Source organism: Falco punctatus (assembly GCF_963210335.1).
Source record: "Falco punctatus genome assembly, chromosome: 5".
Lineage (NCBI taxonomy): Eukaryota > Metazoa > Chordata > Aves > Falconiformes > Falconidae > Falco > Falco punctatus.
Window position 1 is genome coordinate 48,823,177 of NC_137584.1, and position 26,790 is coordinate 48,849,966.

The window sequence follows — 26,790 nt, forward strand, 5'->3', positions numbered from 1 at the left end:
CCTAAAAAATGGATAAACTCTCCTCGCTGACATGTAACTGTTTCTACATCACGATGACCAATGTTTAGGGCCTAAATAGATTGACTGCCTCAGTACATAAGAAGTTGTGCTTATTTGAAGAGGTTACTGCCACCTACCAGCTGTTTATTGTCCCTCTGCTGGAGTCCGCTGTCTCCTCAGATCTGCTGGCTCACTTTGTCCTAATCTTATTTAGGCAAATGGGTCTGAGCTAATGCAGATAGTTTAAATAGTTGGCCTGGTAACCTGGCTCATTTAATCTGAAAAAGGTTGGGGAATGCACATACATACAACTGTACCAGCAGATCTGAGGAGCATTAATATTTGGCAGGGGTGATGCCGACGAAAACTGGGGACAGTAACATTTTTCACTGGCTCAGCTCAGCTTTGGAAGACAGCACCTGTTTATAAATCTTAGGACATGCATTTCTTTTTGTCAGCAGTTCTGGCTAAACAGGTCGTATTTATCTCCCCCTGCCTCCAGACCTCCTCTTTGGTCAAACAGTAAGAAGCGCGCTCTGCCCCTTCTCTTCCCCTTTCCTGTTATGCCAGCACTACTACTTGGGCCGTTGGGTGAGTCAGTGCAAGAATCTGGATAAAAATAAGTTTTCTTTCTCCCGCCTTGGGTTACTGGCACACCACGCAGCTGCGCAGACCGTTGCATCAGCACCACCAAGGTCCATGCCAGGTGGTTATGGAAGGCACCTGGAGCTACTGGAGCTGGTGTTGCAGTTGAAAGAAATGTTCATGCAGTCATGGCATTCCTCCCTTGTGCCTCATTTCCTTGATGGTAAAGTGGGAGTAACTGGGCTTCTCAGTTTACAAGAGTGCTTAAAGGGTAAATATATCAAAGCAACAGCTCTCGAACTACAAAGTTGCCCCCTTGGGAAAGCACAGAATGTACCAGGTTGGGATGGAGAAGGCTCAGGAAGATTTCATCTGGTCTCTCCCACCTCTCTCCTCCCTCATCGTCTTCCAGCCTTTGCAGTTCCTCCCTCTCTTCCCCCAGAGCATTAACTTTGGGTCCCCTACACAGAGGGGCCGAAGGAAATTGGCACTGGGGTGAACTTGGTTGGAACTTGGAGAGTAGGATTCATTTGGAGGGAAAGCAACGGTGTGAGAGATACTTATGACTGATACAGTATGACTATAACTTGGGAGGCTAAGGCAGCTGCAAGCTGGGCTGCAGGAATTTGGGGTTACCCAGAGAGTGAACGTGCATGTACGTGTAAAAGGGTGGGGAATGGAGATAAGGTGGGGGAAGGAGGGAATTATAAACTGTTGCAGCAAAGGAGAAAGGTGGGGCTTCAGCTAAAAGACTCAGAGCTGCTGTATCAGTAATTATGAATGGTCAGATACTACAGAAATGGGTCAGAAATGGAGTGCATCAGGCAAAATCAGAATTTTCTCACCCTTTCAGCTATTCAGAATTGCATATACGGTCTAGTCATAGAAAGAAATTCAGTTTGCAATGGCAAAAAACCTGTGCCATCTCCTATTAAAGTCCTTGCATTTCTGGCTGTACATAAAAATATTCTACAAGTTATTTTTCTTGGTAAAGACATGGAGGCCACAGTAATCTGTTCCTAGAAACAGGAACTGATAAATACTGCAGGCTATAGGTAATATTTGCATTCTGATCTATAAAATGTGTAACTATACTGTGGACAAAGTTTAGGAAAGAAAACTAGGGCATATTTTTTCTTATATGATCCAGTATGTTTACAGCTAAAGTACTGATCTAATTCATTTTATGAGTGTGAAAGCTGTGTATTGTCAGTTTAACTCTTTCTTCGATGTATCAGTCAAGCCTGCAAGCTACAACTGACTATAGAAAAGACATCCGACCAACTTGTAAGCTAACAGCAAATATTTCTTTTGGTTTCCCACGTGTCTCTTGTGCATCAGCAGAGAAAAGATTTGTAAAAGGCAAGAGAACAGGAAAGAAATGTTGGCAGAGAACTCTTATGATTACTGTTGTACTGAATCTCATTTAAGTTTTCTGATTTATAAATGAACAGGACCATAAATTATTCATTCAAAGGAGAGCTGGCCTTTTCCTGAATTTCTCCAAAATGCAATGATGTTCTCAAACAAGGATCCAGACATATTAGCGCAATTCAGTTTCAAAGCTCAGATTTCACCGGTGGGTAAACCCAGAAATCAACAACCCCTACTATTAGTGCCAAGTGGAAGACTTTGTTTTGATTTAGAAAATTGGTTGGGCTGCTATCTCACCAAAGTACAGACTCAAGAGCTGTTTTTCCTAGAGGCCTCAGTCCACAGAAGCACTTAATCAGGGCTTAACTTTAAGGAAGTGAGTGATCTTATTGACTTCAATAGATGATTCACATTTGTAAAATTGAAGTATTTAAACATTTGATTCAAGTGGTCTAAATCCAGCAAGGAAAAGATTGCCCGTGTTGCATTTCCATAATAAAATCGTGTATGACATTCTTGAGATGGAGATGGTGATGTTTTGAAGTCCTTTTGTTTACACATTGCCAGAAGAAATTGATCAAATTGCCCAGGATTAGTGGCTGCTAAAGAATGGATTTTAATTAAACGGTAGAATGTGTCACTCTCTGCATGTTTTAGGCCACGATCTGTTGGCATTAACCGTGTTTTTTCTAAGTTCATTACGACCAGCTAAAATAAAAATATTACACTTACCTACAGGCTTTACACCTAATAGATTCTGGGTTATCAGCTGGATATCTACTGTAATAGTTTACATATTACTTTTGTGACTGAAATGTAAATATTACATAATAAAGAAAACACTACTATGTTTATATGTTGACCACATAAGGGTTCTCTTAAAAGCAAAATCCTGTTACTATAGCTCCAAATACCAAGCTAAAGCATAAAGCTAAATCTCTGAGCTGGCTGCTTACTTTTCTGTGATCTGATTTATGCCTTATTGAAATCAATTAAAAGATTTGCACTGACTTCAGAATTATTTTGATTGGATGCTTAACTAGTAAAAAAAGTGATAATTTAATAAAAAGCCCACATGCTTCTTTCTTTTTCCCTCATTAAATCTAATGCCAATCTAGAGGAAGGAAATGGAGAATTACAGTGAATTTGACAACTGTTCCATCGACCTGCGCAGTGTATTTAAACATAAAGCACAAGAAGAATGTGTCAAAAAGGGTTTTTTTGTACACAGGGATTTTTCAGACTTTTGTAGACCCAGGTCAGACACAACAGGCTCTTGACCCTCTGACTGGATTTTTACCTCACCAAAAAAAATAAAGATTTCTCCCAATACTTCTAAAATAACACCTCAGAGCTCTTACAATACTGGTTTGTTTTTTGTATCTCTTTTTAGTATTACCCTTCATAGACTTAAAAGCCAGTGCTCTGACCAAACGGAAGGATGGCTGCCGTGATGCTGGGAAAGGTGCCTCACTTCCACAGGGTCGAGCTACAGATGGCGGCCTATGGGGGTCTCTACAGATGTTGTAGCCAATGGAATAAACAAATTACCAACAGTAAGTTTCAAAAATGATGCTGTTTATCCTGGAAAGGGATCCCAGAGCACCAGAGTTTATAATTTATCAGAAAAAAGGCAAGAGAAAGAAACCACGCTTGGACAACATTGGTTTATAGAAAATAATTAAATTGAAGAAACAATGAAAATGGAACTAAAGTTGAAACTGCACACTTACAATATCAAATATCAATGCAATCATTTTGCAGCAGATAATATGTATGGCAATTAGAGCTTTTTTACATTATATTATAATAAATTCATAATTCATGCATACAATGAGAGCTTTTGGAAAGGAGCATTTGAATTTAACAAACAGTACCACTCATCATCTGAGCAAAGATGGCAAAAGTAATTTCAACATTATTTGCGATCTAAAAAATTGAACCAACGTTGTTGCTTTGTGTTGAGCTTCCCTTGCACAGACTGCAGTGCCTTCTGTCTGCTTTAGGGTGTGGCATCTGCCATTGGGGAGGAAAAACTGGCATGTGTTGCCTTTTATAGCAGACTGATTTCATTGTGCTGAGGGCCTCTATTTTATAGCCTCTTAGTTCCCATCTTGTAGCCGAGTTGCTGAAACAAATGGGAGGAAAAGGAGTTTGTAGTATAAACTCTTCAGTTTAAAGCCTCATCCTTTTTTTCTTTCCTGGGGAAAGAAAACATTTCAAAGTAAATCTGTGTTAAACTTTGTGGATTATTTGTCCCTGATCAGTAAGAGTTGTGGAGCATGTCAGAAAGTACTGCAATCCACAGCTGAGGCGCTATCAGTACATCTTATCAGATTTTCAATATATTTGCTTGAATATAAATGTCTTAAAGTATAAATGTGTAATTGATTTTATATTTTATTTTAGAGTACACATGTAAATAAATACACACAAGGAGACATCTATATTTATATTTGCATATGAAAGACTTCAAAAAATCAACTTATGTGGTGTAATGTGTATAATTAGCGTGCATTTGAATATAGAAAAGAAGAAAATCCAGGAGAAAATGTCAAAAAGGCTCACTAACAAAGATGTAGTATTCTCTTGGCAAAAGCTGATGAATGATTTGGCATGAATTCATCTTACAGTTCTGTTATTCTCTCTCCTACAAAGATGATATACCCCTTTCTAGCAGTTTGCATAGAATTGCAATTTGTTGTTGTTACAGACTGTAATGACCCTTGGGTATGCACCTGATTCCCCCCACTAGAATTACTCACCATTTTTTTCCCACTCTATGTTTTTCTAACAGCCATATAACATTTTTTCACTTGCAAAGAGTAAAAAAAAAACCAAAACCAATCGTAACAGAAGTATGTTACCAAGATGTTCTTGACGACCACTAAGACTTTTCAAAACTTACTCCATAATGGAAATCAGAATATTTCTGACTTTTCAGAAAGAATGAAAATTAATAGATACTGGAACAACACTGTTCATACACTTATCAATATTCTTTGCATGTAATTCAACATTACAGCATGAAGCTCTTTAATGTTTTCACAGTGGATTCAAAAAAGCCTACCTACTCATGACAGCATCTTTCTTGATAAGCTGCGTTTTTCTCTACCATTATTGTATCTCCTATTTATCCGTTTTGAAATTTGAAAACGTGCTTACCTTTAACAGAGTGCACGTTGGTTTAAAACAGCATGGTTTAGACCCTGACTATATTGAAAATGTTTGCTAATACCCCGGATGCTATATTCATAGCCAAGTAAGTATTTGATCTCCCATATGCTTCCATTAGTTGAATGTAGCGTGTGACTACTATCTTTTCTTACACTAGGGTATCATTTGTATTAAGATGGTTATATAAAAAACTTCAAACCACTCTGAAAGATGGTTCAAAAATGTAGGTCGGTGGCAGCAGCTTACCATTTGGAGCAAGCGTTACTCGGATTACATATTTTGGTTTTTGTGTTACTACGTTTTCATGAGTGTCTTGTGCGTACTGGAAATTATATTGTTTGGGGAAACAATTATGAGACCAAAAATGTCTCACACTCCTTGATCAGCTCCTGTTGATCTGCAAATAAGTACACAGAACATATTGAAAACGGCCCTATATATAAAAGCATCATCAGTGCAAATGACCATTAGAATTTGGAGACAGCTGGACAATGTGGACAACTGCAAAGCTGCTACCACTGCAGAATTTTAGGATAAATTTTATAACCGTCTGCACACACAATATAAATCTTCGGGGGCGGTGGGGGTGTGTGGGGGGGCGGGGGGCTGTATTTATTTTTCCATGACATAGCAAACGTTTCCTTGCCCTCGGAATACGCCGAGGGGGCTTCTGAACTCGACAAACGGGGCTGGGGTGCTGCGTGCGGTCCCCAAAAGTTTGACCGACCCATGCGCTCCAGCAATCTGGCCACGGGGCGCCGCGTTCGCGGCCGCCGCCTCCCGCCGCAGCGCCCCGCCGGCGGCACCCCGGCCCCGCACCGGCGGGGCCAGCCCCGACCCCCCCTCCGCGGCGTCCGGCGGGGCCCGCCGCGACCCTTCGCCTGGGAGCAACCCCCGGCGGGAGCCCGGCGTCGGGCCGCCTCCTCGGCGGAGCCGGGGGGTGCCCCGCGGCGGCCGCCACCCCGGGCGCGCACACGAGCGGGCCCCGGCCCCGAGCAGGGGCACCCGCGGGGCCCCCCCAGCCCGCCGCGCCGGTGCCGCTGCCGCTGCCGGCGGCGGGGAGCGGGAGCCGGAGCCGGGCAGAGTCCAGTCCGCGTTTTGCGAGTGCGCGGGAGCGATCGGGGCGGAGGGGGCGATGGCTGCCGGCGCTGGCTCGCTCGCTCGCTCATGCCATGCTGGGCCAGCGCGGCTCCGCCAGACGTGTGTTTACCCATATCCGGGTTAGAGAGGAAAGGAGGAAAAAAAAAAAAAAAAAAAAGTTTCATTTAAACCTGAACAAAAAACTTTCAACATGAAATCACACAGCAGGAACAGGCACAGACCGTAAGGCGTTCTTACCATTTCTAATCTCAATCACGGACTCGGGGAGGGAAATTTCTGCAATTTGGTGCGTGCGGAGCGGTCCGCAGGGGATACTCCTGGCTCAGTCAAGTCCCTTCCCCGGCCGCTTCTCTTTCTGCCCGCTCCTCTCCCTCCCCCCCCCACCCCCCCCGCCCGCTACTCGCCCCCTTTTTTGAGGCTGGGGGTCGTTTTTTTTTCTTTTTCAAAAAAAATTTTTTGGTAGGTACTATCATCAATACTAATTTCTCCGGACTCGCAATGTTGCAATGATCATGGCCGCGCAAGTCGCAGCGGCTCCGGCGGGTGCGAACAACAGCAAGGGCAAAGCCCCGAGCCTGCCGGGCGGCCTGGGCCCGGAGCGGGGCCCGGGGGGGGCCGGGACCGCCGCCGCCGCTGCGGGGGCTCCCGGGCCGGGCCCCGCGCTGGGGGTCGGAGAGGGGAGTCCGGCCGGCGGCGGCAGCAGCAGCAGCAGCGTGAATAATTTAGATCACCATCTCCACCACCACAGCGAGCCGCGGAACATGGCCAATAACGCGGCTCCCGCCGCTGCCGCCGGTAACAACAACAACGCAAGTGGCGGCGGCGGCTCCTCCTCGGAGCCGGCTATGAAGGAAGGTGGAAGCTCCTCGGCGTTATCTTCATCTTCTTCGTCTTCTTCCTCCTCCTCCTCCTCCTCCTCCAACCCGGGCTCGGCTATGGAGACGGGGCTGCTCCCCAACCACAAGCTGAAGAGCGTCGGAGGCGATCACCCCGCCGCGCCGCCCCACCACCACCATGCCCACCACCCGCATCACCATGCCCACCACCACCATGCCCACCACCCGCACCACCACCACCATGCACTACAGCAGCAGCTAAATCAATTCCCGCCGCCGCCGCCGCAGCAGCCGCCGCCTCAGCACCATCCCGTGCAGAATAACAACAGCAGCCTCGGCGGCGGCGGCGGCAGCGGCAGCAACAACAACGGCGGTGGCGGTGGCGGCGCTGCTCAGCCCAGTGCAGACATGGAGCAGCAGCAACATGGAGGAAAAGACAGTGTTTTGGGCGCTCAGGCCGAGCCCCCCCAGCAGCCGCAGCAAATGCTGAATAAAGGCGCCGACGAGGAGGAGATGCCCGGCAAGATGGGCGAGCCCATCGGCGGCCGCTACGATCACCCCGGCTTGGGACCCCTGGGCGGACAGCAGCAGCCCCAGCAGCCGCCCCCGAGCGCTGGGAGCGGCGGCGGCGGCCTCGGCGGCGGCGGCGGCGGCGGGAGCGGGGGAGGCGGCGGCGGCCCCTCCGCGGTGGGTGTCTCGGAGTTCAATAGCTATTATGGCAACGCTGCCCCTGCCCCTGCCAGCAGCGCTACAGCGAGCCGCGCCGGGCCTTGCTTTGATCAACATGGCGGACAACAAAGCCCCGGGATGGGGATAATGCACCCCACGGCGGCCCCCAACAGCATGGACCCCCTGCAAAACTCCCACGAAGGTTATCCCAACAGCCAGTACAACCACTACCCGGGCTACGGCCGCGGCCCCGGCGGCGGCGGCGGCGCGGGCGGCGGCGGCGGCGCGGGAGCTGTGGCGGCGGCGGCGGCGGCGGCGGCCGCCGGGGCAGGCGGCGGCGGCTACGGGGGCTCCGCGGCGGGCTACGGGGTGCTGAGCTCCCCGCGACAGCCGGGCGGCGGCATGATGATGGGCCCCGGCGGCGGGGCCGGCCTCGGCAAGGCTGCTGCCGGCGCGGCGGCGGCGGCCGGCGGCTTCGCGCGGTTCTCCGGGCAGAACCAGCACCCGTCCGGGGCCACCCCTACCTTGAACCAGCTGCTCACGTCCCCCAGCCCCATGATGCGGAGCTACGGCAGCAGCTACCCCGACTACAGCAGCCCCAGCGCCCCGCCGCCGCCGCAGCCCCAGCCCCAGGCAGCGGCGGCCGCCCCGGGAAGCCAGCAGGCAGCGGCGGGCATGGGCATGGGCAAGGACATGGGCGCCCAGTACGGAGCGGCAAACCCGGCCTGGGCAGCTGCACAACAAAGGAATCACCCGGCGATGAGCCCTGGGAGCACCGGGCAGGCCATCAGCAGGACCCAGGTAAACCCCCCGCGCTCGATTAATGACGGCTCCCCGCCTCCCTGCCACTCGTGTCGGGGTCTTAGTTTCTTTATAATTCACTTTTTTTCCCTTCCCTCCCCCCCTTTTTCCCTTTCTTTTTTATTTTTTTTTTTTTTCTTCTAACACCCCCCCCCTCCCCCCCCCCGGGCCAGTTGTGCTCCTCGTTGCCTCCCTAGCAAGGGTGAGCAGCGCACAATGCGCGGCCCCGCCGGGGCTGGAGGCAGCGGAGAGCGGCTTTCGCTGCTGAAATTAGGTTGTTCTCAGACCCAATTAATATTTTTTTCCCTCCACTTTGAAACGGCGACGGAGAGGCGCAGGGCCCGGAGGACAGGCAGCTTGGGACGGGGGCGGGGGGTGGATTTTGTAACCGGAGCGTCGGACGCGGGGGGCTCCCGGGGGATAACGTCCATTATCACGGGGCGCTTTTTTTGTCCCCCCTCCTCCCCCCCTCTCTTTTTAACGGGTTGTATTTTTTAACCAGGACGAGTTGCGCCGTTGCACGCTCTTAGCAAATTAGTTTTGTCACTGGTGGAGTTACCGCAGTGAGATCCACGGAACGCGGCCGGGCTCCTTTTTTCTGTGGGAAGAGCGCGTGTGCGCGCGTGTGCGCGCGCGTATGCCCGCGCCCTGGTCCGCGCGGCGCGGGCCGGAGCGCGTGGGGTGCCTGGGGCCGGTGACCTTAAGGGGACTCGCCCACCAGCGGGTCGCGCGTGGGTGCGCGCGCGGGTAGCTACGTTTCGTTCCTCAAACACGCGGAAATCCAAGTCGGGGGGTGGGGGTGGGGTGGGGGTGGTAACGGGGGACGGAGACACACCAAACAACAACAAAAAAAAAACCCGAAAACCAAACCCGAAAAAAATAATAATAAAAAAAAGAACTTAAAGTCCTTGGCGTCAGCAAAGGGGAGCGGGTACCGGGCGGGCCGCCACCCCTGCGCGCAGCCCCTTGCCCCAGCCCGGTAACTCCGCCGGTCGGTCGGTCGATCGATCGATCGATAGGTAGCTAGCTAGGCGCGGTGCTGGCGGGGCGGCGGGCCGTGGCGCAGCGCCTTTCCGGGGCGGGCGCGGCGGTGCGGTGCGGCGCGGCGCGGGGAGCCGGCAGGCCGGGCCCGCCGGGCGGCCGGTCCCGAGGAGCGGCCGGGTCTCCTCCGCCAGGTTCGGAATTTGAATTGTGGAGGTAAACTGGCTGCAACCGTCTCCAGACAGCTGCCTCCGAGTTGACATCTAATCTGCCATCTGATTGGCTCCCCGCTCGCCATTGGGCACCTCGCGCCGCTGATGTAAATAGAAGTGCTGAGCGGCGCAGTCACGGAGCCCCCGCCACAAATAACACCCGCCAGTCGCGCCGGCGGGGCCAGGTGGCGCGGGCGGCCGGCCGGCCGGGCGGGGGACGGGCGCACACGCGCGGCCTCCGCAGCGGCACCGGCCGCGCTGGCCCCCGGCGCGGTGACAAGCCGGGGGCATCTCCCCCCAGCACTCCCGTCCCTCCACGCCCCCCCCGCTCAGCTCGGTTACATGGCGTGGTTTTTCTGGGCATCGATTTTTTTTTTTTTTAAATTTTTTTTTAGACCTTTAATTCTACGCTAATTGGAGGCGGTAGGGGAGTATCTTGTAATAACAGAGCGTGGACGAGGATTCGGGATTTCAAGTTGCGCTCGTGCCTCTAAAAACATTTTGTAATGTTGCAGCTTATGGATATTATGCAAGGGATTGGATCGTTGTTGGTTTTTTTTTTTTTTTTAAATAAATAATTAATCCAAATATTAATCTAATTACGTTTCTCTTTGCTTCATACCTAACCTGTGCATGCCTCTTAAAAAAATCTTTTTCACGTGTAGCTGCTGTCGGTGAGAAACCGCCGTGTGTCGTACAAAGAAGGGGAAAAAGGAGCCGTTCTGTCAGAGGTTGCGTTTGTTTCATCTCTGCAGTGAATCCAGATATTCGGGGGGAAAATGTGCTTTTGTGTTTGAATTATGGTTAGCATACTTCAGGAGGCATCGGGAGTTGTTGATCTCATTATTTTTCCACACAAGAGTGAGATTAGGCTTGAATTCTCAGCAGGAAAGTGAATTGTGTTAAATGGAGTAGTGCATTAGAATTTTATGGTCCCCCCCCCTTCAACAAGATCTTTCTATTAAGAACTGTTAAATCTTTTAATAAGCTTTTAACAGCGAGGTCTGACAGGAATAAATGCAGGTGTATGCTTTTGGGGTCCTCAAACGGCTGGATCTTTCCATAAAGTAATGAACAGAACCTGGAGAAAATACAGCTTCTTCATATTATGAATCATGTATTAATCCTGAAAAAATAATAATAGAAACCGTGGATGGGCTGTGTATGTGTGTGTGTGTTTGTCTATGTCCAACAGACCACCCCTCTCACGCTTTTAGTTTTTATTCCATGTCCTTTTTATTTCTTCCAGGGAAGTGAGATTATTTTTTTTTTGGTGAGTGTTAATTTTTATCTTTTTTAATTTGCACTGGTAAAAGGGTCACTGGAATCCGTAAGGTAATGAGGCCTCATATGCATAACCTTCCATAATTAGTTTAAAAATACTTGCATTGTCTGCTTGCTTTTAAACATAGGTAGTTCAGAATTTATGGCTTTAAAAGCAAGGAAAATTGTCGTCAGATAGACGTAGTACATGTTAGTTCAGAGTGCTATTTCTTCACGACAGAAATTGTTTGAAGTATTTTATTTTTATTGGAGGAGTGATAGTAAATTCATTATGTCCTCAGTATGACCCTTAGAAATACTTCCTTATATTTATGGGTTTACATCCTCTTCTCACAGATTTCCTTTTTTTTTTTTTTCTTTTTTTTTTGTACTGTAAGAATTGGGATGCAGGTTAGAAAGAATAATCTGACAAGGGCACAGTTTGTTTCTTTTTTCTCCCAAAATTATTATTATATTTTCCTCAAAATAATTGTCATAAAGGCAAGTCATCAGTGTTCTTTTATATTACGTTTTTTCCACTCAACCAGTAATTGATTGAGATAAGAAATTTTCTTAGGTTTCAAAGTAATATTTTTGATGTATAAAATAGATTTTGTCAACTAAAGAATACTTACCATTAGCTTTCAGAACACGATTATTTTTGTACGTTTTTTATTTTTAATTCCCACATGTCTATCTCTGTGTATGTTACATCATTAAGTAATTGATTGCTTTTTGAAAGAGAAAAATGGAATATTCAGTCCAGCATTTGAACAGAAGGCTTCTCTTTATTTCTTTTTTAATAATCCGTGTGTACACTGTATATATGTGTGTACACACATTAGAATATACTCACTTGTCATGTGCCTTTGCAAAGCAGATGATGATTGGCCCCTACGCCTATAAGAAACTATTGTGCTGCGAACAGAGAAAAAGGACCGTCAGTAGGCTGTAACATCTGACATACTTGTTCAGGAAATTCTTGCCTTAGCATGGGTAGTTTCTGTAATATGCAGAACTGTGGCATCCCACTCTGAACTGACTTCTATGTTTGGCCAGCCTATTAAATTATTTTAGAAAATTCTGCTTCCATGTCATTTAATCACCTTACCCAATCGTGAGGTGAGATGAAAGCTTGAAAAAGAGGCCTCTTGTTTTTGAAGAAACACAGGTTTTCAAAGCAGATGGATACTGCTCATGCGGATACATTGATTTGATTGTGGAGGAGTTGTATGGTGCTAGTACAGTACCTTGTCATTCAGTTATTTTGATTATTGATTAATTTCTTGGCAGAGTACAGATATTTAGAGTCCTGAGGCTCCTTTTATTCTTCACTTCTGATTTGCACGGCAGTAGCTTAACACATTAGCTGGCCTCTGTGTGTGTGCTTCATATACATCTTTCCCCTTTGTGCACGTTAAGATTTACATACACCTACACACAAAGAGAGAACTTGGGTCTTTTCAGGAGGACCTGTATAGCATAAGCTATATAGCAAGTGTTACGAAAAAGATCTGTTGAGCTGCACTGAATTTGTGTGTATTAGTTGTTTGTTTTGTAGCGGAGAAACCTGGAAGATGCCTGATTCTGCAGCTCTTTTTATGCCAAATAGATTGCCCATATCGGGAATTCTGGCTAAGCCAGGGCTGCAGAATCATGTCCTGTGCCTGAAGGCCATTAAACAGCTGTTAGTGTGGTGAATAGATTCTTGATGTCTCAATGGGAGAATAAAATATATTTTTCCCTATGCATTTTCAAATAAACAGTTTACTATTCACATAGCTTCTATTTAGAAGTAGCAAATAGCAATATTCTCAGTTAGTAGCATCTATATATATATTATGACTGTATATTTGACACTTTGTGGTTTCGTGTTCAGTTATTGGTTTCTGTAGTAGTGCTTATGCCTACATGTTGAACAGCAGGACCCTGTGTATGAGATACAATAAAGAAAGAGAGATGCAAACCTGTCTACTCTATTACTGCCTCCATCGTGTAAGGATTCTACAACTAAGTAGTTGATTACTGTCTTTCTGGCATTCTGATCTGAATCTGTGGGGATGAATACTAAGGCATTTAATCCGTTGCTAAATTTTCTAGTTACATGTGTAACAAAATTTTTGAAATTACTAAGCACAGCGTGTTAGGTGATGCTGTGTTAGGTGATGCCGTTTCATTCTGAAATAGTATCTTAGTTAAAACCAGATTAAATTCGTGCAATGAAAACAAGTTTCAGTAAATACTGAGATCTTTTTCTTTCTTTTGCACCTCAAATATTTTGTCATGGGTGTTTTGACATTCTCATTGTTAACGTGAGAATGGCAGTAGTTTATTTATCCGTACGTCTTTTAAGATTGTACCTGTGTCCTAACTAGTTACATTTCTGTACTTTTTCAAAATGTGCCATTTATCGGGAGGCTTTGAAGATTCTCTGTGGATATGTAAAGTAGTGTTGCCACACTTGCTGTGCATGCATGCTCAAGGCTGCAGAATTTCAGTAGCATGTGCTTGTGGTAGACTGAGTTGCTAGAATATATTTTAGAATTGTGATTATTAAGGTACTTGGGAAAAAAAAAACCTTTTTTTCTTTCAATTTTGGGGCTATTTACATAGTGCTAAATACATGTTTTGGTGGGATTGAATGAGGACTTTAATTAAACTTAAATTAAAAGTATACCTTAGTGGTTTTCAAATTTGTTTTGGAAACGAGTCATAGAAAAGTGCTACTAAGCAGTGTTGTTTTTGTATTGCTTGGTGCTGAGAGAAGCAAATAATACATGAAGATCTTGTGGAGCTAACTGTATTAGAGTAAAATTTTATTTTAAAGAAGCCTTACCTGTTAATAAATTCAAATCTTATTTTTTAGTAAATATGAAAGATTTCTGTACATCTGATACATGTTTTGCCATTCGGATCATAAGGTTACCTTTTGAATTTTTCTGTTGTCCAATCATATCTATTTACGCTCAGTTTTACACAGAAATGCTGATGTGCTGGCACAGTGCTGCAGTGTTTGTGTTGCAGGTGGGCTGGAGGATTTCTGTTGTACTTCCAGTTCTGAGAGTGTGGCATCCAGTGATCCACCAGGAACATGTCAGTTCCCAAAAGGGCCAAACCTTTCCAGGGTGATGTTCCACTGCAGTTGGGGGATCCTCAGGGATGAATGTATCCCAAGAAATCTGTGTAATTTGTGAACTGCATTTTGGGGACAGTAGATGGCTAATTTGTACAGGATTAATTTTACCTGCCGTTATTTTCTCAGGAACATTCCAAGTACGTTTGATCTTTACATTATCTTTCTAGTGTCCCTTGCACTGGAGTAGGAGATGATTCTTCCTGCTGTGCAGGGTGGGGAAACTGAGGCACATAACGTACACCTTCCTTCAGGCAGGCACACCTTAGTGCAACTGAAAGGTTTCTTAGAAATAAGAACCATTGGTTCTTGGTCTTGGTGCCATAAACTACAGCTTTTGAATAAATCCAGTCTTACTGTGAACACGTTCTGTTGTGGGAGAATTTAAGTTTTAAAGGCATCTATTCAGACAACTGAGGAGACAAATGACTCTGTGAAACGAGGGATTTGTCTGCCGTGTCAATACAGTCACCTTAAACTAAGGGCACCATCATCTGAAATTCCAGTATTCCTTGCACTGTTTTATCATTATGTACTCAATGTCATCTATATAAAGTCACTGGATTTCTCATAGAAATTAAACTCTGAGGAAAATTGAGTTGAACAAGTGCCCAGGAACTTCGCTGGTGTTGCAGAACTTGCCTTCTGATGAATATGCTGTACAGAGAGCAAGTATGTTCTCTGTGTGTGTGTGCGTGTGCAGGGGTGCATGCACAGGCTTCCTTACTGCCAGGTCTGTATTTTGTTATCTGGCAGATAAATTACTTTCATTTTTAAAGTGAACAAATTTGATGCAGAAATCACAATTGTTGTGTCTTGTTTAAAGATTGCTTTTCATATGGGAATTGTTCTTACTGCAAATATGAAGTACCTTTTAGCAAACTTTGTATTCCCTATATAGGATGCTTACTTCATTTGAAGGCACCTACCGCTGTTTAGAAAATTGAGTAACCTAAGGTAATTATCCTAATGCTGTTATCAAAATGTTTCATTTATGTTTATTACAACCAATGTGAAATCCCTGTAAAAGTTTTCAGCAGGTATGATTTGAAAGGGTGTTGATACATTGTGCATTTATATTCCATGTATAGTGGAAATGTTAATTTCCTTATAAACTACCAAACCCAGTGGTGAGGCTGCTGAATTTTTGAATGGGTAGTAGCCAATTCGTGGATACAAAACAGAGCTTGATGGTTCTGCAGTGTGTGTAAGGAACTGCTTTCAGTACAGATCAGTGCTTGATCTGCTCGTGTATTACTTCTTGCATTTGAGTCATTGTGAGTTTAGTAACTATATCAGAAGGACTGAGCATATGTAGAAGTATGTAATCTATTTATTAGTTTCCTTTCTTCAGTTTCAAGAACTATTAGTTAATATTTTGTACCTGATCTTGCCCAGTTGCCAAATGGTGTTCTGCGTTTTAAAATGAACTGCTATGCCCCTTTCCCCCCTGAAAAGATACTGAATTTAGGCTTGTGATCTGGTAATTGTTTATGAAGACATCTATCTGAGTCACAGGCCCTGTGATACTTTCACCTGTAGGGCTGTGTCACTGATCTCCCCCTGCCACCCCTGTCAGTCTCTTTTCCGACCATCAGAGGGTGGGGAAGGAATTTTCTGCTAATGTCTCAGTTTTTTTTTTTTTTAATTGAGGAAATCAGATGCACATGGGATTTTGTTTGTTACATATTTTCTTAAGCATGTTTGTCAAAAATAATAATAATTAAAATGGGAAAAACTTACTGTATAACCTCCCCCCCCTCTTTTTTTTTTAGGGGGTAGTGTGGAGTGTTGTGTTACTAATAGGGTCTTCTAAGCTTCTACTTCAAATTGTTACACTGAGGACTTTTTTTTCCTTGAGAGCTTTGGTGTTATTTTAGGTATCCAATTACTCAAAGAACAAATCTTCAGTAGCAGGGGTTTCTATGGAATGTTGGTAATTTTTTTGCCTGTGTTAGTTACAAAACAGTTTTGATTCTGCCAAGTTGTCAAATCATTTTATTTGCCCTTTAAAGACCATGTGGCCAGGTCTACTGTGAAGTCCTATTGTTGTAGGAAATTAATTGCATCCTTGGCTAATAGGTGTTGTGGCAAGCCCCTTTGCATTTAGCTTACCGTTGGGGTGGTAGGGTATCTGCACTAGCAAAACAGCAGCCTTCATCAGCAGACTCTCCTGAGGAGTTTACAGGTACGGCTGTTAAGGTAGAGGTAACTTGCTGAGTTTTTCACGAGGTAGATAGTTCCACAACCTGCTTTGGTCACGTTTGAAAAAATGTGATCTGTGTTAGGTAGGAAAGAGAAGTCTGTCTTGCTGTAGCACAGTCCCTGGTGCAGCTGACTTTCACAGAAAGACTTGAAGTTTGAGCATGGTTTTTGTGTTTGTTTGAGCAAAGAAAGAAAATTGGTTTAGAAAATCCCAAAAGGAGAGATCCTGTTTTAAAACATAATTGTAGTCATGTGTGCCATTCCCAGTGTGGACATGGCTTAATTCACAGATTGATTGAAGTGGAATAGTGCCTTCTTTACACAAGCAGTGAATTCAGCCATGGTAAGTAAATTATGTGACTTCAAGAAAGTGTTATTAGTAGAGAATTGGTGCAGGATTTCTGGATAGCTGACTGCATGATCTAAAGTTAGCTGCTTTCCCTGTTGGATACCTCAGTTTCCCTATGTTAAGATAAGGATAATATTTGCTTGATTTAATTCTTCAAGTTTGATGTGCAGTTTTAATTACAATGTCATGCAGAATAAATAGGCAGCCTAAATACTTGTGTGTGAAGGTATCCAGTCGATGCTGTGCCTTCCTCTCTTTGTTTGGATGGGATGTGAGACTAGGTGTTCCCAACATTGATCATGTTATTTGGTTAGCTTGTCAGACTTACTTGTTTGTAAGCAAGACACTGAAACATCAGCTCTGAAAATTTCTTTTGAAAGCACAAGGACAGGATTTGTAGTTCTTAAATTTTATTCTTTTAAAGTTAAAAATAAAGATAAGGAGGTTTGTTTTGACAGCATCAAAGGAATATGCTGATTTATTTGCAGCCTTTGATTTGGTTGGAATGTGTGGAGTTCTGTATTTTTTTGTGTAGCAATTCATGTTGTGAATATTTTGGATATTCTGTTTATATGAAATGGTAGTATTGATGTCTTACTTTCAAGCGTGATTTATGGAAAATAATTGTGCTTTTGTGAATACTTTTTTTTTTAAGTTTAGTGTTTCTTAGTTGCTTGAAATTCCCAAGTCAAGAAAAATGAGCATGTTCTTTAGAGCTGTTCTTGTTTTAAGATATTTACAGATGGTCATAGATGGAGGCTATTTAAAGAAATACATACCTACCTATATTTGTTCCTGTTTGAGGCTGCTTTAGTTGCATCCCAGCAATAGCAAAATAATTTTACTTGGCAGTTTTACTTGTATTTGAAAGCCCTTCCTTCCTATAAACAGAAAGGTGGGCTTTTGCGAGGCAGGTAACTTCACGGTGCCTTGGGTTTAGTGGTCATGAAAGGTGTTGGGAATACATAGATAGCTGTTAGCTGGTCATATTCTGTTTTCCTAATTGTTTGTAAACTGAAGTTTTGCTTGGTTGAGGAATTCCCAGCCTTTGGAGAGGCCTACTGGTGACAGGCTTTGGCGGGGAGCTGAGGAGAGCAGGCCGGGTGCTGGGGCCGCTTACAAATGTGGTATTTGTAGCGTCTGTAAAAGTTTCACACGTGAAGCAAACTAGTTAGCTTGTATAGCGTCACATGATCAAAATATTTTTCCCCTTGCTGCTGCCAGAAGCTATCTATTGCTTTTCAACAATCTCGCTGGTCGGGCAGCAGGCCAGGGTGTGCGAGGCGGCCCCTTACGTGAGCTGCTCCATTCTTCACCTCCCCGGCTGGAGTGCCCTGACCTTCACATATGTAGATTAGCCATGTGCTCCCTCCATTGAAACTTGCTGCCTCGGGAAGAAAGGGTGGTGTGGGTTTGCTTTTTTTTTTTTTTTTTAGTTTTTCATTCCTGAGAGAATTTGACAGCCATTCACCCCTGACCTGAGGAGAGGTAACGCGGGGTCCGGCCGGACGCGGCGCGCGGCTGCACCTGCCGGCGGGGGGCGGGGGGGGGGGGGGCGGGGCGCCGCGGGCAATGGGCAAGTTTGGGGAATGTTTTGTTTATTTCGAACAATAGTTCTCAATATTTCGTGTGGCATAGATGCCTTTCGAAGAAGCTTTTCCTCCCGTGCGACCCTCTGCCTTCACGCCTTCAAAACAACGTTATGTGGAGTATTTCTAGCCATTTTCTTTGATGGGTTTTTTATGTTTAAAATGGTATTTTTTGCTAATAAAGAGATACTGTATTTGTTTGTCTTGTATGTTATATTTTAGTTTATATATTTTTTTCTCTTGAACCCTGAGGCTAACACGCATCACTTGTGGTAGTTGCCCCCCTAACCTGGCACAAACCTGCTTTTTCCTGCTAACAAACTGTAGGAGCTACTACTTCAGTGACATTTTTGAGATTTTTAACTTCCTGTAGAATACCCTTTTTTGTTGTTGTTGAACATGTGGTATGCAAATACAGGGGAAAACAGTGCTACGAAGTATTTTGTTGTGGGTTTTTTTTAAGTATTAAAAACACATTTTGCTTTTCTAATAAACCCCATAACCAGACCTTTTAACGTTTTGATATAAATAGCAATTATACTAACTGAGATCCAACCACAACTAAAAAAACCCGTTTAAAACCATTCAGAAGAAAAGTTCCCAACTTAATTGAACTCTTCCTTTAAAGAGGAGGGGCTGACTGGGCAGCATCCGAAGCAAACCGTCTTGTGTTTTAGAATAGTTGTCTTGAAGTGCTCAGCGTCTTGGTGTAATTGCCAACATCTACAAAGAAAGGAAAAGATTTTTCCAAGAATTAGTTAGGGATCTGAGGGCTACCGCAGCCTAAGCTGTCGAGAGTTTTATGTGTGAGTGCTGGTGACAATTGGAACGATTTCTGGATGAATTGAGACCCTCAAGAAAATTTCGATTTAGGTGCATGGGTTGGTTGTCTCATACATTGGGCTAGCATTTAGGGATTTGGCTGTGCACAAGGAACTTGCCAAATGCAGCACTTACGGAGCAAGAAGTAGAAAGGGATTCCCTGCCCCAGGAAGACTTTGTGTAGTCCCCTGTTCCTCCTTTTAGTTCTTCACAGCTCATTTAAATAATAGTAATAATAATAGCAACATGCTTTGTTATTAGGAGGAAGGTCGGGGATGGCCTGAGCGAGCTGTTCCTTTGCTAGTGCATGTTTGGCAGGATGGTGGGTGCATTCCCCTACTTTTTGTGGCGATACTAACACTATTATGTGTCAGCGCTGTTGTGGAATATGGTTGCTCAAGGCTTTTCCTCTGCATTTTCTCCTGCAGGGAGTGAGAGAGTTATTTGTGGATTATTTGCTTCTGTTTTACTTCTTTCCTTCCCAAAGTTACACTACTTTCTTTTATCCAAATGTTGTCATCTTTTTTTGTTCCTTTGTCTTGTGATACTACTTTTTCCTTCTTCAGTTTTTATCTCCAAATTCGTATCTTTCTTTCTTTCCAGATCATTGGAGTGATGGGAAAGACATCCTTACTGTCTTCTGCCATTTTATAGATGTGTGAGAGTATATAGCGTGACCCTATATATTTATCTCCAGGGTGAAAATAGCTTTTGAGTGACACTGGTACCCATCCCTCATTCTGACTTGTGTTTGCTCCTCTTCGTCCTCCAAGGAGTCTGTGCGCAAAAGTTGTTGGGGAAGGAGTGACAGCAGGGATCGTGCCTTCGCTAGCCAGCTTCCTCTGTAGTCCAGTGACTGGAGGTCAAGTTGCATTTATGGAGGTGTGTGTGTGTGGGAAGCCACAAAACCCCAAACAAGCAAGCCCCTGTATCCTGGCAAGACTTGGCAGTTTAATAGGAGGAATCACGCAAGTTACCTGTGGGTGATGGTGCCGTTCCCCCCCCCGCACCCCCCCTCCTCCGATTCCTCTAATGCTGATCCTCAAAGTAACAGTAGACTTAAGAGAAAAGAGGGAAACAAACAAAGGAGTCAAAACCAAGCTGGAATGTAAATGTTGACCTGCACGGTTTCTTTACTTTTTACCTGGCATGGCAGCTGTAATTAAAAATATCTTTCAGTGTTTGCCCAAAAGATGTTTGAAAAGATGTCAGCATGAAAATTGAAGTGTGGTGTTGCTGTGTATGTGGGAAGTATAGAAGAGACAGGAACTGAGAGGAAACTTCGTGTGTAATTGTCTGTATTACATAGTGAATGTGATATGCTACATGCAGTCTGTGCAATTTCATAGTACCTGATACTTCATTTCATAGATTTCTTTTCCTTTTAATTCTCAGGAGATAGGGGGTGTAGAGAGAAGCAAGCTCCCAGGGATGGTGGTTTGTTATTTTGCGGTGATGTAGCTTGTTAAGATGATGAATAAAGCCTGTTTAAAAAGTTAGTTAATCTATTGTTCTAGGAAAATACCTTAGGAATTCAAAGAAGAACAAAGGCCAATTTCTTCTTGCATGGTAGTCTCCAAATTCTGTTGCTTTGCATTTAAGAAGACCTAGGTATTTATTTGCAAGAATCTTGTTCCTTAAAAAAAATGTCAGATTTACCTGTGGTAATTATTTGTCTTAGGTTTGAAAAAGCTGAGTACGGCTTACCCTGTTTGTTCCTTCTCTCTACTTCTGCTTTTTAACATTCGGTTTAGATTTTTTCTTTGCTCGGTCTTGATGTCTTCCTTGAAGAAATGCAGGAAGAACGCAGGTGCTTTTTGTTAAAGGCTGCAGCTGGTCATGGCATCATGACAGAAAGTTCAAATAATTACATTTTCTGATGACATAATGGACTTTCTTGAAGTTGTTCAACTTGCATATGGTTGTCTGTCTTACATGAGCAAGTTGTCTTGGCCAGAGTGCCAGGAATAAGGAGAAATGTAATTTTTTTTCTCCCTAGAAGTGGGATTATATATCCCATCGTAGACTAAAGAATACAATGAACATGACTTTTTTTAATTCTTAGGTTTATCTGATACTGAGCATTCAGTAGCATATTTTGTCTTGTCTGTAATTTTTAGATTACTGCTTGGGAACAAACAGGGAATATTTTTTTTAATTCTAGTTCATTCTTTAGACATTCACTGGAAGATCAACTGGGTATTCCTCAAAAAGGCAGCTGTTTATTCGTTTCGGCTTTTGAGGATCGGGGGCTGAAACAAAGAGCAAATTAGCAGGAGAAAGGTTGTAACACAAAAATGTATAGGAAAATATGTGTTGGACTAAATAGGTATGTACCTTTTGTGTAGATACCAAGCCAGAATTTCTTTGGGGAAAACTTGGAAATCTGATTTGTTTACCTCTGCATTTTTCTGTAGCCTTTTGTTAAATTCCTGGGGCACTCTTATCAAGTTTTGTATTGCTAAAAGATCTTACACCAAAGACTGAGTCTAATGGTCACCTGAAGCTGATCTAAGACTTCACTTCTGCTGAAAAGACCAGTCCCACCCTTTTATCAGCTCCCTGCTGCTTCCCTTGGGTCACAAGGTGGGCTCACTGATTCTGCCAAACAAAACCTGTGAATGGGTAGTTTTCAGCCAGATCATTGAGCTGCTCTGACTTGGAGGACAATCTTTCCAACACAGAGGTAAGGCAAGGGAGAGCGAGGTGAGTTCAGCTGAGAGTGGGGGTCAGGGTGGGACAGCCCCTTTTGGTGGTGGTACAGGCTTGTATCAGCTCAAACTCATGATGAGACTATCTTGAGTGTAAAATTACTCTGTAAGTAATGACAGATATTTAATTTCTCAATGTTTCTCTGGAGCAGGGAATCATTGTTACCCACCTCTTAAAAAGGAAAGAAGCTGAGGCAGAGTGTGAAATACTTCCCCACCCCCACGATGATAGTTACACAGAATGCTCTGATTGCGGTGGCCAAATAAGCCTTCAGTATCTTTGAAACGCTAGATATCAAGGGTGGGACTCATCTACCCATATGTATTGTAGGCATCTATACGGTATCTTTTTGCGTCTCTTTGGTGTAAAGAAATAGTTGTTTCTTGGTGTGAATCATCTCATCCTAAAGTAGACATGTAATGCAGGTCTGATGAATCATGCCTCTGGAGTTCCATCTTTTCCCCCTCGCTGTAAAGAAGGTCTGAGCTGCTAAGCTCAGGTGCTGATGTCAAAGGTGAAATTGACTTCTTCTGCCATCGATAGTGTTTTCAAATCATACAGGCAAATGGCTCCAGACTTTTGCTGGTGTTCTGGACTAACTTACCTCTCGTTATCTGCTAACCCATTAGAACTGATGGTTTTAATACCCATTTCATGTTAAGCCTGATGTATTTCTTTTTTGTTGTCCTTTTTTATAATGCCTATTCAGAGCTTTTCCTGCTGTTGCTTTTCTTTTGATATGCTAAATTTTCTCATGTAAGAATGTCAGTGTTCCCTTTCGAGCATATTTGCACACAGCAGGCATACTGGCAAATTTGGAAATATCAGGGTGAATTTCCAGATGAGTTGACCTTAACGCTTAAGTACACAATTTCTGTACAGGGATGCAAGCTTTTGATTTGGAAATAGGGCAGCAGTTTTGTCGTGTAGATGCTGCTTCACAGTCCATTGAAAACTCTTTGCCCATTGCTGGCACTTCAGCTGCGGCGAAGTGGGCGCCTCTGGGAAGGAGCTGCCATGGTGGTGGTCCTCCTCACCCAGCAGTCCCACTCCCCGCGGCTTGGCAGCCCTCCTGGCGGTTTGCTCCAGGGGGTCTGGTCTGTCTGTGGGGCATCACGCAGGGCAGCAAGCCCAGTGAACGCTTTGGCATGGCTGAGGGGCTGTGCTGGGCATGGGGAGGAAGGAAGGGGCAGCCTAGTCGAGGGGTCTCTCACCACCAGGAGAGCTGGTATCTGTGGGAGCAGACAGGGCGTGTTCGGAGTGCTATGGATGTATTCCGAAATGAAAGTGATAAAACCCAATGTAATGCCGAGGGATTAAATTGTTCAGAAGTACAAAAGAAAGCACAGGGATGCCTGTCCTGTGAAGAGCTCTTTTTGGCAATGCAGTTTTTTGCAGAAGAGTTGAAGAGGAAAACCCACGTTTTGTGAAAGAGATTCACCTATGTGTCCTGCAAAATGGTTACTGTAATCCCAAATTATCTTTGGGGTCACTTAACCTTTCTTAGTAGAGTGTTTAAAATGCCCAAACTGAGGTACTGTTGCTATTAATAATTTTGCTGACATCTTTGTGTCAGTCCTTTCCACTTCTTGGAGGCTGGTGTAACTGGTATTTGTTTGCTCCATTTTTAAGGGATCTTTCTCACAAACAGGAACAATTTATTTAATTTAAACTTGGGTTTCTGGGCTTGATATCCTCTGAAAAATTGCTTGTTTTCAAAAGGTTCTGAAGAGTCTTTTGTGGTTTTATAGTTTGTATATCTTTTATGGTTCTCTTTTACAGTTTGAAGTTCAACTAGTGGCGTGATTTTTTAGATGTAATTCTCTCTCCCCCCCCCCCCCCCCCCAGTGTGAATGAGTGGAGGAGGAAGCATGGCTTCCTCAAGGTTGACTGCAGTGTTTTAACTTCTATAGCAAATGGGGTGAGAATGAAATTGTCAGAAGGATAGAGACTAAATTATTGAAGCACTTGACTGTTTAAAGTAGCTGGGGATGTACTATAAAAGGTGCGAGTCTAACAGTCAAATGTGTAAACAGCACCTTATTCCTTCCTTGTACCTGATTTCTCACCACTTGCTTTATATGATGAGAGTCTAAATCAGTGTGGGAGATAACGCAGCCATTCTCGAAGTGTTACTTTATGATGCCTCCACCAGAAGGATAATCTATTACAGTATAGGAAAGCGGAGAGAAAACCATTTTCAAGGAAGATTAATTGAAGTAATTAATCACTTTAAAATGAAGAAGGTTCATCAAACAAAAATAAAAGCTAAGTATTTTATGTGCCTGTATTGGAATTTGATAACCATTTGTTTTGCTAGAAAATATATGTGGACTGGGCACCTAGTGCTTGTCTACACAAGGAAATTTAACGGTACAACTATATGCTATAATTATATGCTATAATTATACCAATATAACTCCCTATGGAGACACACTTACACCAGAATAAGAGTTTTCATGGTTTATCTTATTTTGCTTCCAAAGCACGTAAGCTTAAGTGGGAAAGGGTACTCTTATACTGGAGTAAGTTTCCACACTGAGCTAGTTATATTGGTATAATTATGCATTCTTTTCCTTCAGTGTAGACAAGTCCCTAGTGCCTTTTCAGCTTTGAACTTTAGTTAAGAATTTCTTGGTTGTGGTAAGTGTCTAAGCATTTTCATAGTATATTTTTATAATGGGACGTGGGTATTTAAACCAATTACTTAGGCCAATTAACAGCATCCTGGGTTGTGGATAACAATAGGATATAAAAAGGGATCAAAATTCATGTTCCTAGATGCTTGGATATATCTGCATTTTTTTTCCCCCCTCTGTGGTCTTCCAAGTACGCAATGTACAATGCAACAGGTGGAATAGTCTGTGGCTGTTTAATGAATTCTATATTGGACACTTTTTGTTTCCTGTTTCTCATTATTCCTCGAGTTTTGTTGTGCTGTGTCTCTAATTGCATGCATCTCTGTGGATCATGGAAAGAAGCTTCCTTGATGAAGTTGAAAAAAATGCTTTCAAAAATGTTAATTGTTTGGAGAATTGCTGAAATTTATTGATCTTCACACAAGACAGGTGGGACTGTAATTGACTTGCTAGGCACAGGTTGTACAAGGAGCAACTCAAGTTAGATGCAGAGGGAGGGGAGGGTGCAGGTGCTGTTCTGGTATGTTATGTAGTCTAGGAAGAATGATGCCGTGTAGAGATACGTTTGGTAGGAGTGAGCTCACTTGCCTGGTTTGGTCAGAAGTGGGTACCTAGAGGGGTATTTGCGTGGATGGTACTTTGAAGTTGGCTGTCTCCTCTGGCTCTCTTCTGCCCGTATCTCCTTTGCTGCTTGGAATATAGCACGTTTCATCCTTACCTTCACACCGCCCCAGAAATAGGAATATGTGAACATATCTTTACAGTATTCTAGAAGTTTCTGCAAATATCAACATAAATCCCTTGGAAACAGTTTTTCTTATGTATCTTTTTTACTTCTTATGAAATGACTGGTTTGTCCTCTTAATTTTCTTTTATAAATATTTCTAGTACATTTGTAGTGTTATAATGTCCATGTTGTCTCATTGTGCTGGAAATTGAGGAACATGACTTCAAATGAAAAGCAAATTGCAGAAACAAGAGAAGTCTTAAAATAAAACAAATGATGTAATAACCTCCAAATCATAGAAGAGCAAGACTGGAAGGGACATCAGGAGGTCATTTAATCCATCCCTCTGTGCTGAGACAGAATAAGACAGACCTAAACCATTCATGACTGATGTTGCTCTGTCCAGTAGTAGTAACAGGCTGAGCAAAAAGGAATTATTTATACATGTGCTTCACCCCTGACCCCCAAGGCTTTGTGCAAGCTGAACTTGGCACAGAATTGGTGTGAGAGGGTATATGGATTCATGCAGGATTATTTCAGGTATCCAGGTTTCTTTGGGTTTTTGGAAACTTTGTTTTCTGTCAAAATGATCTAATTATGTTTGTGTAGTTTCGAGTGTAATGCCCATTCCTAATTTTATCTGGTAGTCTATTGTTCAGGTGTACTTCTTCCTGAAATGATTTTTTTTCTGTGTTAGCTTTGTAACCAGTGTCTAATCTTCTTGGGCATTGAGCAGTTTAGTTTAAAAATGTGTAGCATTTCCTCTTCGTAATTGACAGTATTTCTGGTGCATAATCAGTTTCACTTTGGTCTTTTTTTTTTTTTTTTTTTTTTAATTCAATTTCTTTTTGTGTGAAAAAGCTGAGCAACAAATCTATGGGTAGGAGTGTAAAGGGAGAAGAGGAAGACTGTATTCTGGAAATCATAGTACTTGGCAGAAGAGTGGGGTTTAGCTGAAATGCCAGGTTAGATATGAAGTTAATAATGTGGCTTTAAGAAAAGATTCTTTTCATAGAAGAATAAATAGAATGTAAGTTTCAGAATTTTACACATGGTATCTGCAGCTCTTTAATCCTAAATTGAAGTTTGCAAATGAGTGTCAGATGAATAACATCTTTCTAAATTGAACAATACCTAAAATTGGCATTGCAGATACCCTGTTGCTAGAATGAGTCTTTGGGCTTGTTTGCTCTATTTTGCCTTTTAGTTATATCAGCTGAGAAACATCTGTCTTGGCTGCTAAATGACCTTTTCTGACTAGGCCAAGTGATTTTGACAGAATGAACTGTCTTCAGCCCTCATCAGCTACAGGAGGAGGCTGCTGTAAGCTGCAGCCTTGGAGAAGGGAGAAAGATTAGATGTAAATATGCTCAAATTGCTGTTGCCCTCAGAAATAGCTTACTCAGAAGTACAGGAGAGATTCCCCATACCTATACTGCCTCAGTGTTTATGAAGGCAGTTACTTCCTTCTCTCTCTTCCCATTTAATCTGATGTTAATTTTAATTCTGTTCTAGACTTGGTAATTTTAGGAAATCGGGAATACTGTGTTTTGGGTTGTGCCCAGAGGGGGCTCATTGATCCTGAATATCCTCTCTTAACAAATAAAGGAGTTCC

The 26,790-nt window shown here is 43.6% G+C and overlaps 1 protein-coding gene across 11 annotated transcripts in view; it reads left to right on the forward strand.

Moving 5' to 3' along the window:
• Nucleotides 1-6,322: 6,322 nt before the first annotated feature.
• The window catches only part of ARID1B (AT-rich interaction domain 1B), a 336,590-nt gene continuing 316,122 nt past the window's right edge, over nt 6,323-26,790 (forward strand). For 3 of the 11 annotated variants that reach the window (XM_080389081.1, XM_080389078.1, XM_080389079.1), the window contains exon 1: nt 6,326-8,543. In XM_080389081.1, coding sequence (XP_080245207.1) covers nt 6,744-8,543 — 1,800 coding nt within the window. In that variant the 5' untranslated portion in view covers nt 6,326-6,743. Of the gene's footprint in view, nt 8,544-26,790 lie in introns of all 11 variants that reach the window. The other 8 variants (XM_080389085.1, XM_080389080.1, XM_080389082.1 and 5 more) reach the window with 6 other exon arrangements.